The 11,338-nt window shown below is 42.7% G+C and overlaps 1 protein-coding gene across 1 annotated transcript in view; it reads right to left on the reverse strand.

Annotated features, from left to right (window-relative positions):
* Positions 1-11,338, reverse strand: part of LOC109291795 (transmembrane channel-like protein 2) — a 71,634-nt gene that overhangs the window by 39,159 nt on the left and 21,137 nt on the right. Inside the window, exons 8-9 of the mRNA XM_019508913.1 lie at positions 5,978-6,076; positions 2,054-2,196 (exon numbers count right to left, since the gene is read on the reverse strand). Coding sequence (XP_019364458.1) covers positions 2,054-2,196; positions 5,978-6,076 — 242 coding nt within the window. The remainder of the gene's footprint in view (positions 1-2,053; positions 2,197-5,977; positions 6,077-11,338) is intronic.

The following is an 11,338-nucleotide window of genomic DNA, read 5'->3' on the forward strand; positions in this document are numbered from 1 at the left end:
GGTGGGGGGCATACAGGGCCAGAGGCAGAGTGGCGGCCCTACAGGGTGCTGGGGTGTGGCGCTCCATTCCCACCTCCCCCCACCCCATCATTCATGACAGGTAATTTGCTAGTATAGAAATAAAGATAGTTGTGACCTGAGGCTCTAGTTGTTGCAGCTATTGTTAAGAAGGACTGGTTTTATATGCAAGAGAAAAATAATTGTTCATCACAAAAGGATACATTATTGTTTAATTGGTTCACAGTACCCTCAGCAAAGTGGAAAAGGAGAGGAGTTGCTCATACAATATCTAGCAGAATAGGGTCTTGTTCTGTAAGTATGGCTCCTAATTCCTTTGGTAATACTAATAATGAATCGTAATAACAGTAGCTCTTCTTAGCATGTTATTTAACTCAAATAAAATCAAATCTTGGGTGCTGTCTGGTATACTAGCTACACAATATTCCAGTGAGAATCAGTGGCTAAACAGTGCTGGATTAAAGAAGTTGTAGGAAACCAAAGAATCAGTTCAGGAACAGATACGTCTTCGATTGTCTCCTCTTTCATGTTTGATCCCAAAAATATTTTTTAAACTGCCATTCAATTTTCCAGCATAAATTCCTCAAGCAGAGATAAGACTACTGATTTTGCATTTTCATGGAAAATGTATAGCAAAGCCTTATGTCCCACTTCAACAAAAGCCTCAATATTTTAGGTGCAACGAAGAGCAATGGGTCTGTTTCAATAAAAATAAAAATGAATTTTGTGTACCCTTTCCTATTGTGAGGAAGGATGGTCTCACATTTATGGCATATAGAGCATTGCCAAAAGATAGAAGGTCTATCCCTTGATTTGTGTACACTTTCACTGTGACCTTATTCAAGTTACTTAAGCTTTCTGTTCCTCAATTTCTGTAAAGGAAAAAGTGAGAGCAATATCATCTGTTTCATAGATGGTTTGGGAGCCTAAATTAAATTCCTCTGAAATGCTTTGAAATCCTTGACTACAAAGTCATTAGATTAGTGCAAAGTATTATTATTCTATGTAGTTCACACTGGTTTGAGGCTGTTTCTGCAATACTTAAGTGTTTGGATCTGATCTGTACTCTTGTTCATGCCAGCAACTCTTGTTGCTTTTTATGGAAGCATTTCAAGTGCCAGGATTGTGGAAATAGACCTTTTAGAAACTCAGTGTAATCAGGATTCTCTTAAATACTCCCACTTCACCTGTTATGTAGTGTCACAGCCACTTGCTGTAATTCCTCCTTAGAAATGTCCAATTTTGGGGAAAACAAAGGGGATAGGACAGGACCTTATATCATTTGACTTAGCCGACATTAAAGTCAAGGCATGAGGTGTTTGGGGGAGGGAATGCAGTAGGTAAAATAGCTATGGGCTTAGTTCCAAGGATCATCATGAACTAGCACAGTTAGATGGACTAAATGACCCTAATCCCAAGTCTCTGTCAAGGTTATTAATAGAAGTTATTAACAGAAGTTTCCAGATGTGCGATTGTCAATTACTATTATTACAATGTATGCATGTATGTGTGTGTATACACACACGCACCCACACATTCAAATTAATGCAATAACTGCATGTATACACACACACAGCAGCAGCAGCACTGAAGCTGTCTGCACAAAATCAAGGACTTCACTTTTCAGGGCTCTTCCCCACATACTATTCTCTCTCTCTCTCTCACACACACACACACACACACACACGTCGGGGGGGGGAGTGCCCTGAAAAGTGAACTCCTTGATTTTATGCAGACTGCTGCAGCGCAAGGTTTTCAATAATGACTGGAGAAGAAACCTCCAGTCTCCAAATGCATTCTGTCCTTGTTGTCTCTGCTCAAGCTGCCATACAAGGGCTTTTGTTGGCAACTGCAGTGGCTTTTGTCATGTGGATCATGATCCACAGAAAAACTGGACTGAGAGTGCCAAGTCAATACAAGAATTTGCTATCTGAACAAGGTTCCATAGAGGGGAGAGTTGAAATGCAACAGAGGTTTGTTTGAATTTCAAAGAAAAAGAAAAGAAAAGAAAAAAAACCTGAAGAACTTCACTTACGTTCTTATAACAACCACCAAGCTATAGCCAAATACACTAATTCCAACCATGAAATATGCCATTGGCAGCCTGTATTTTAACCATCCAATTGTCCGTTGGTTGTTGTAGTAGCCGTAAAAAAGAGCAGAGTACTTAATATACCCCTGGTGAAACATACAAAACACCAAAGTTAGATCTCCAGTCAAAGTTATGTGCATTTTTCTGTAGAAGAAAGGTCACAACATTGTGTTTATTTCAAAATACATATATATATTTTGTACATGTTGTTGATTGAAAAAGGAGAGACAACTGGATTGTGTTTTTTAGTTGCATGTCCTCTGTATTTAGTGAACAGTTTATTAAACTTTTCTGTCATTCTGAAATGCCTTTGATAATATGCTCTTAGCTCTTCCACTTACTGGAAGAATCTCTCAAGATGAAGGGAAGCTGATGAGAAAGTGAAATGCGCAGTCTAAACTGAATTTGCCCCTTCACTGATATCTAACTTTTCACCTGGGCATCACAATCTGCTCCTTGTCTTAAACCTCTCTTTTGTTACAATTAATACAACTTACCATATTAGTTACAAACTTCTTGGTCCTTACCCCAGGACTAAACTCCCAAATCTCTCAAACACTATGGTAAATCTGACGTAAACAACCTTTACATTCTCCAGGTCTTATCAAACCAGTACAAAATGATTTCTTCTAATTGGAAAATGAAGCACTTTTAAACCATTAGAGATTCATTTCTTTTATGGTCCACTGCTTGTAATGGAAAAGATCAAAGTCAATTATCTTTAACCTTTCTCATAGAAAACAGATCTCTGATGGAAAATCATCTCCCTCTTCTGAGGTGGAGCTGTGTTTTGTTGCATATACATGCACATGTGCACACACATACAAGTGAACATTCACGAAGTGCATAGACATTCATTTTATTTCTCAGAACACTGATGGATCCCTCTCCATTTTTCTGTAATCTCATCTGTATTGATGTGTATTACAGCATGTTGTGTTTCTCTTCTGATTTGCATTTTGGCCTCTTGCTGCCTATTTACAGTTTACTGAAGCAGCAGGGTTATGACATTCTTGGAAGCCTCCTCTGTTCTGATCAGCCCTTTGGAGAAACCAACGTTAAGACATCACTTGAAGGCCATATGTGAGGCTATATGCCAGACCAATTTCCAGCCCTATGTAAATGCCCAGGTGAAATGTACTGATTAAGTTGCTATTTAAACACTTCCTTATTTATGTAACGCTTCTACTAATTTAACACATAATGTAGGATGCATTATTATTTTTGCATGATTTCCAGTGGTGTAAACACTGTAAGTTTAAACCTTATGTTGGAGGTGCAAAGTGATCATTCACTTTTCTCTGGAATTACTGAGCAGCAATTCAGTCTACTGCCAGCAGCACAGCAGCTTTATGGCAGAAACACAGAAACTTGGAAGTTGTAGCAGATTATATAGTGTGCTTTGGGGAGGAGTAAAGAAAAAAGCCTTATAAAATATAAAAAGGACACTTCTGGTATTCATTAGAAAGACTGTTTTCAGGTTGGAGTCCTATTCTTCTGTCTATCTAGTTTATAATACTGTAAGGACTAAAAGGTATAGTCTACCAAACATAATGCAGTATGCTCTTTATTTTCCATCTGGGAAATGAGATATTGTGTCTGAAGTCCAAACGAGATGTATTGTTTTCTACTGCTGTCATCAATTATGTAACCTACTTGTTGGTATTCATGAGGCCTGTGTGAAACAGCTAATATTTGCTTCTGATTCCAGTTCAGCCAATTAAGGGGACAGTGATTTGATTTGGTGATTCAAATTACTGTCCCAAATTGATTTGGCTGAATCTGATTCAGAGATTTGGCCACTGCCAAATCGGCCGAATCTCCAAGTTGGACAGGCCCCATCCCCTGCTCGCTCTCCCAGCCCATCAATGGCTGCCCCACCCTGCCCCAGCTCCCAGCACTTTAAAAAATAAATAAAAAGCCCCCACTCACCAGCTGCTGCCAGGCAGAGGGGGTGATCCCCATTGCTTCCCAAACCCTGCCCACTCTCCCAGCCCCCTCTCCGCCATGGCAGCCCCACCCAGCCCCAGCTTCCAGCTCTTTAAAAAAGAAAAGCCCCACACTCACTGGTTACTGCCAAGCAGGTGGGTGAGCCCCACTACCCCACGCTGTGTTGGGGGCTCTGCCATGAGCCTCCAGAAGCCCTGAGGCCACTGCAGCAGCCAGTAAGTGGGGGCTCTTTTTTTTCTTTTTTTTTTTAAAGAACCAGGAGCTGGGACTGGGTGGGGCAGCCATGGGGTGGGGCTGGGAGAGTGGGCAAGGGATGGGGGCTCATAGGAGAGCCCCCCACAGAGCAGTGAAGGACAGTGGGGATCACTCCCCCGCCTGGCAGCAGCTGGTGAGTGGGGCTTTTTTTTTGTTTTTTTAAAGAGCTGGGGCTGGGCAAGGCAGCCAAGGGAGGTGGGGGGGGGGGGAGATTGGGCAGGGGTCGGGGCACTCAGGAGGGGCTTGGGGAGCAGGCAGGGGATGAGGCGTGGTGGGGGGTTAGGATTAGGGTTAGGGTTATGACCTTTTCCCAAATCAGACTTCCTTGGTGTTACATATAGAAATTAGATACCGTAAATAAACACACCCACTTTAGATTTGCAACAAATTTCTTTTATGTTTGCTCATATGTAATTGGCTTCTGGGTTTCTTTCATTTTTAAGATGCAGAACTATTAGGCTTCCTTTGTTTATCCAGAACCTTTCCTTGCCTGATTGGAGACCTTACGTATAAAAACCCAACCTAAGTAAATTCTGTTCATTTCTAGATGGACTATTATTTCTGTTATAAAATTCTTGTTGCAAATCAAATTAATAGTTCGACTTCTCATTTTCATCAAAGAAGTTATGCATGGAGATATATAGGACTTTTGTTTCTAGGGCTATATGGATAAAAGTACTTTTAGGGTGCCCGTATATGTCACAGGGTTTAATCCTTATTAAAATAATAAGTTCATAAAATTTAAACTTGTTTATTTTGGAGTGTTGCATGAATGTTTGCATGTACTAGGTTTTTGAACGAATGAAACCCGGTCCCCAGCTTGCCCTGCAGGAGAGTGGGACAGTCCCGTACTGTCCCCCCCTGGCTCAGGGCTCCCCACCCTGTGCCCTGCCACATAGCTGTGGGAACAGGGAGCTGGCACACAGCACAAGAAAAATAAAGCGGCAGCAATTCAAAAGTGGAAGCAATTTGAAGCAGTGAATTACAAAAAGTTGCAGTGCCATGTGGTAGATAAAGCAGCTCATTACACGTCTTTGAGTGCCTCTGTGTTTGCAGGTAATGAATCCATGGAAGCAGCACTTTACTTTGCAGTGAGCCAAACTAAACTATGGCTGAGGAGTTTTAGTTTAATTCACCAGAAAGACTTTTAAAGCGTCCAGAAAACAGGCTCATGCAAACAGTCACATCACTGCAGTTCAAGAAACAGCAAAAAGTGTGTACAAACAACTTTAGGTATGAAAAATAGGTATCTGACTGTGATATTATGAAGAAGCAGGGATGGAAGGGACCTCAGGAGGTCTTCCTAGCTAAATTGTAAGTTTAAAGTACTATAATTACTTGTGTAACCTATTCTGAAACCTGAAGGACCAGGCTTCTTGCACCACTACTGACCACAATGCCACAAAACAAAACCATTTCTACAATTTGAGAAGACACATTTTTCAAGCAGATTCTCTAGTTATATATTCACTTTCAGTAAAATGTATCTATTCCTTTCAGGCAGAACCAGCAATTGCATATGTACCCAAGATGTGTGCTACAAATATATTGCAAGTGAATGTTTACCAAATTAATATTTAAATGAGTGCATGTGCAGAATAAATTTCACTCCAAAATGTTTTGGGGCCTGCTTACTCTGGTAAATGAATATTTAGTTCTTACCTCAAAATCCCAAAGGACAGAAAAATCCATGGCTGTTGCTTGTTCAGCTCTAGGTACAGTTTTTCTCGGCATACTTCCATAAGGCATTCCCATTAAGACCTGATTTAAGTTAATGGAGACATATTTATAGTCTACAATACTGTACATCTCTCTTCATTTTCCCTTAATTATATATTTTCCTTGTTGGAACAGGTCAAAAGAAAGGGATGATGGAGCTCTGTTTATAATGTGAACCAAATTCACAAATAGGGCCTTAAAATTGTATGGAGAACTCCTCTTGCAAGTACTTAATTCAGTCTCAGTGAGCTCACTTAGTTTATGATCACCATAAATTTCCAGTGCTGCTCCAGACAGCTGAAAGTGCAGTACCTCCCAACATATTCCTATAGCACTGGACCATTGGCCTTGTAGCCCCAATTCAGTAAATTGCTTACCAGAGTTAATGATGTGTGTATGAGAGATGGCTTTTGAAGTTAAGAGTTGCCTGTGTGATTTGAGAAAATGAGGTCTGATTTAGAGAGACAGGTTGATTTTTTGCTTTTTTCCTGATGCATTGTCACAGTGACTAGCAAAGAGTTGTACTGAAACCATGGGAGCTTTTAGAATAACCACCACCATATTTTGAAAAACGTATTAAAACCAACAGGATGCTCTCTTTGTAATGGAATGAAATTTTCCCAATGCTTATATTGGTAGATCTTGTGACAATTTGGAATCAACTGTGAATAACACAGGTGAAAAAAATGTGTTAAGGTAATGTGAAACACTCACAGACATAACCCCACTGATGTCTATTTAGGTTTTTGCTCCTGACTTCCTAGCCAGTTAACTGCTGCTTTTCTCTCAAAGCCTCACTTTTATCCCTAACCTTATCCCTTTATATTCAGTTGAACTACAACAAAACAAAACTGGTGAGAGAAGTAACTCATACCATTTATAAATGGCCACTACCCCTTTCACTTTGTTCACACATTCCATATCTTTTGAAGCCCATACAACAGCAGTTCTCAAACAGGGTGCTGCGGTACCCTCATCTGTCTTGAGATTCTTTCAAGGGTGCCATACAGTGTTAGCACTGTTACGCAGACAAACACCTACATGATTCACAAGTTAAATCCAGATATTGCAAATAGGAATTCATGTAAAAAATGTTTTGACCTGTTGTAATCTTTTTTAGTTTTTTGCAACAGAAGAATTTCTGTATTACTTTTCTGTAGTCAAAAAAGGAATGAAAAATAAGAGGTGGCATTTTCTGAGTGGTGCTTTAAGCCTAATGTGAGGTGCCTTGAGCCTAAAAAGGTTGAGAACTATTGCCATAAAATGTGATGAGGGATAGGGGTGTGCGAAATGGGCCCTATTCAATTCGGAGTTGGCTTGAATCAGGGACAGCGATTTGATTAGTTGATTCAGATCACTGTCCCTGATTTGATTCAGCTGAATCCAAATCTGAAGAGTCAATGCTGATTCGGACATAGACACAGCTTTAAATGGTTTTTCTACATACCTTGAGGTACCAGGTGCAGCTCGTGAATGCTGTGATGGTGGGGTGGATGGAGTGTCCCACAGGAGTGTGGGGAGAGGGGGCCTGCATGCTTGGTGGCGAACCCAGAAGTAGACTGGAAGTATTTCCGGTCCACTTCCAAGTCCACCAGGAAGCATATTGGGGGGGGGCACGCCCTCCTAGCTCAGAAATTGGCCAAGGGAGGACCCTGTGCGCCCCCACCCAGACCCAGGAGGTACCAGTTGCCAAGCTGGGGGGGGGGGGTGCGGGGGACAGTCCCCGGCAGACCCAGAAGTGGACTGGAAGTGCTTCTGGTCCACTTTCAGGTCTGCTGCTAAGTGCACTGGGGACCCCCCATGCTCCATCTGGCCCACCATCACAGCATTCACGAGCTGCCTGGTACCTTGAGGTATGTAGAAAAAACACTTAAAGCTGTGCCTGTGTCCGAATACTTGAATCTTTCCAAACCTCTCCAAATCAATTTGGAGGGATCTGATTCAATTCAGAGAGATTAAAGGGTCTCCTGATTCAATTCAGATTTGGAAATTCAGCCGCTGAATCGGGTTGAATCTCTGCCAGATTGAATCAGCGACCAAAGCTTTGCACAGCCTTAATGGGGGATGTGATGGAAACAGTGAAACCAAATTAAAAGGTCAAAGTTTGGAAGAAGCCTAAGAGGTGGGTTTCTGGATTTGGGCAAGTGAGTTTGATTTTCCAGGAAGAAACCCAGGAAGGAGTTCACTGGGAGCAATGGCAATGTTTATCTTTCGGGCATCCTGAACCACAGGTTAAGTTTTGGTCCTCTACTCTCTATATAACTAAATTAATTGCAATGTAATGAAGGCCCTCATTAGGTCAGAGCCCATCATAGCCTTTCTGCTGCCCTGGTTAGGATAAAATTTAATAGGGAAGTGATTCATGGCTTCTCTGGGACAAGTCCTAGCCCTGGATACACTGGTATAAACCCAAAAAAACTGCAGTCACCGTAATGGAGTGGGTTTAGAACTTGACCATCTTATTGTCTTTTCCCCTCCTTCCCTTAATAATACAGTGACCACTGTATTACTGTGAAATTCTTCCTATGTAACCTCAAGTAAACTAATTCAATAGGAGCCACTGCTTGCCAGGCTGATGTTTCTTGAATAGTTGAATTGTAGAACGGTTGTGCCTATCAAAATCTGATCTGGGTACCTGCAAGGTTGTTTTTCACTGTGCTTTTCTTCAGCCTTCTAGATACAGGAAACTGCTAGATTTAAGTCACTGGTGCCTCAGAAGTGTGTTTTCTAGGGCATGGTGGTGAACTTACACACAAGCAGTAGTTGGGAGATGGTAGAAATTTTTACATTTAAGATAGGTTTTTGATCTTGATGCTCCATTGAAATTCTTTGTTTAGCATCAGGCCTCATCTAGGCAAAAATGGTTCTGTGGAAGCCATAGTGAAATAGCATACAAATGAATTGTAAGTGGGGGAGGAAGCTGGGTATCTCAAGGGCCTGGGATTGAAAAGGATATCAGTAGTTAATAGAGTGAAATGTCCAAAGAGTTGCCAACAGCATTAATAGGAGCAAAGTTAAATCAATTGCTGAGCACTGCAGATATATCTCATTGATGTGTATGCTGATCCTCTTTGAATATTTTTTCCTTTGTATGTCAGAGGGCTACCTGAAAATATTATACAGTTCTGGAGTAATGAAATCAGTCATTTTGGGGAAAACAATCATTAAATGGCAAGGGACAAAGGGAGAACGTGAAAGCTGGCATCAGCAAGGTGGTGTGAAGAACAATATTTTTCATAATGCAGTTGTATCCCACAGTAACATAGGGCAGAAATAGCTTCAGAGCAAGACCATTATTTGCCAAAAATAGTTGCCTGGGAGTGAGTCATAAAGACTTAATAGCATATTTATAGGTAAGTTGTGGATAATGTGCAGCAATGTCTAAACACCTCATAAATAGCTTATAGAATATATTTAAAGCCACCATAACACAGTCATAAATAAATAATGTGTGTATTTTAAGGGCTGCATTTAAATTTAAAATTATTTTTAATTAAATCCTTATTGACAAGCTCCATTTACATATCTTAAGAGATTAGCATGCAAAGGACAATCGTTATGCATACAGAAGAACATCCTTTCTTCCAGGCAACCATGCAATACTATGATGTAGTATTTTTCCTTTGATTTTTCACAAGAATTTCAGATGTTAAAATATCTATAAGCAATATCATTTGGACAATATCTGTATATTGCGACCAAGCATGCTGATTTCTTCTGGACCATAAGGATACTCCAAGCTTATAAGATCTGAGGGTTCTATTTTTCTTTCTGGCCAAAACTTTAAAAATTCCAGCCTGAAGTTGAGTTCTAAATCTGCATTTAATTGCCTCCTCATAGCATTTTCAAAAGCAATTTGAGTAAGTTAGGTGCACTGACATCAGTGCAGCAAGACTTTTAAGTCACTTAGGTCTTGTTTATACTGCTTTCCTGCCAAGACCGGGACCACTGCTGCCTATTTGTTCCATTTGCTGCCCACACATGACAGCAGTAGGACAGAGCAAAAAGCTTTGAAGGTTCCTACTCGTTCCTTTCTCCCCTCCAGCAAGAGAGTAGAACAAACCAAGAATGATTAAGCCTTTAAGTAGTAACAATACCCACCAGATATATCAGTAAGACAGTCTAGTGTCATGTGCCTGCATAATTGGATTTTGCTCATTGTAAATGTCAAAACGAGGAATAAAAATTGACTGATATTCAGATGATGGCATCACTGGAGATAATGACACCCTAAATCAGGGAGGCACTTTCATTTGGCCTGTGATGCCCACCAATGAATTGTGCCTGCCCAGCCCTTCTGCCCACAAGGGTGGGAGTGAGGCACTTACACCTGCCCCCAACATACCCTACTATGCCTTGCTTCCACCCTTGTGGGTGGAAGGACCTGGTCCCAGTAGCACTGGGAAGGGCTGCTGCTGCTGGTTTCCCAGGCATCCCTCTCCCTCCAGGCAGCAGGTAGGGAAGCAGGGATGGGGGCAGGGCTACAGCTGGATGGGAGCACAGAGCTTGGGGCTAGGGCTGGCTGCAGTGTGGAGCCCATGCCCGGGGGGTGGCAGCAGCGCAGAGCTCAGCTGGGTAGCATGTGGGTGTGAGGGAGGGTGGAGGGTGTGGCTTTGTAACACACTGGTCTCTCCTGCAGTCAACACAGGCAACACTGTGGGGTGGGGAGGAGGGGTGTGTAGGGGGGGCATTTGTGGGGTGTGAGGGAGGGTGGCGATTCCCCCCCCACACTCTCCTCATGGTGCAGCAGCAGGCAGGGGCACTTGTTGCCTGGCTCTGGCCAGTGCACTGCACATCTCATTGAAGAGTACAGTCCCCGCTGGGAAGTCTCTATCACTGGTGCTTCCCAGCACTCGGGGGTGGGGGGCGGGGCACCACTGCACATTGTGGTGAGGAGTGCAGCCCCTGCCAGGAAGTTTGTACAGCCAGAGGTCCCCGCACTGGTATGGCACAGGAAGGAAGCCCCAGGTATGGGAGCTGGCTGCGGTGGGGAAGGCAGCCAGGCCCAGTGCCTGAGGCTTCCCTACCCTGCCACCTGAATGCTGGGGAGAACCAATGATAGAGACTGCCCAGCAGGGACTACGCTCCTCAGTGAGATGTGCAGTGCTGGGCAGAGCCAGGTGCCAGTGTCCCTGCCTACTGCTGCACCATGGGGTGAGTGTGGGGGGGTCCCAAACCCCTCCCACCCTCCCTCAGTCCCCACAAACACCACATACCCTGCAGTGTTGCCTGTGTTGACTGCCCAGAGACCAGTGTGTTCCAAAGCCAAACACCCGCACACCACAAATGCCACACAACCCCCCC

The sequence above is a fragment of the Gavialis gangeticus genome, unplaced genomic scaffold, assembly GCF_001723915.1.
Source record: "Gavialis gangeticus isolate Ggan-Ray unplaced genomic scaffold, GavGan_comp1, whole genome shotgun sequence".
NCBI lineage: Eukaryota > Metazoa > Chordata > Crocodylia > Gavialidae > Gavialis > Gavialis gangeticus.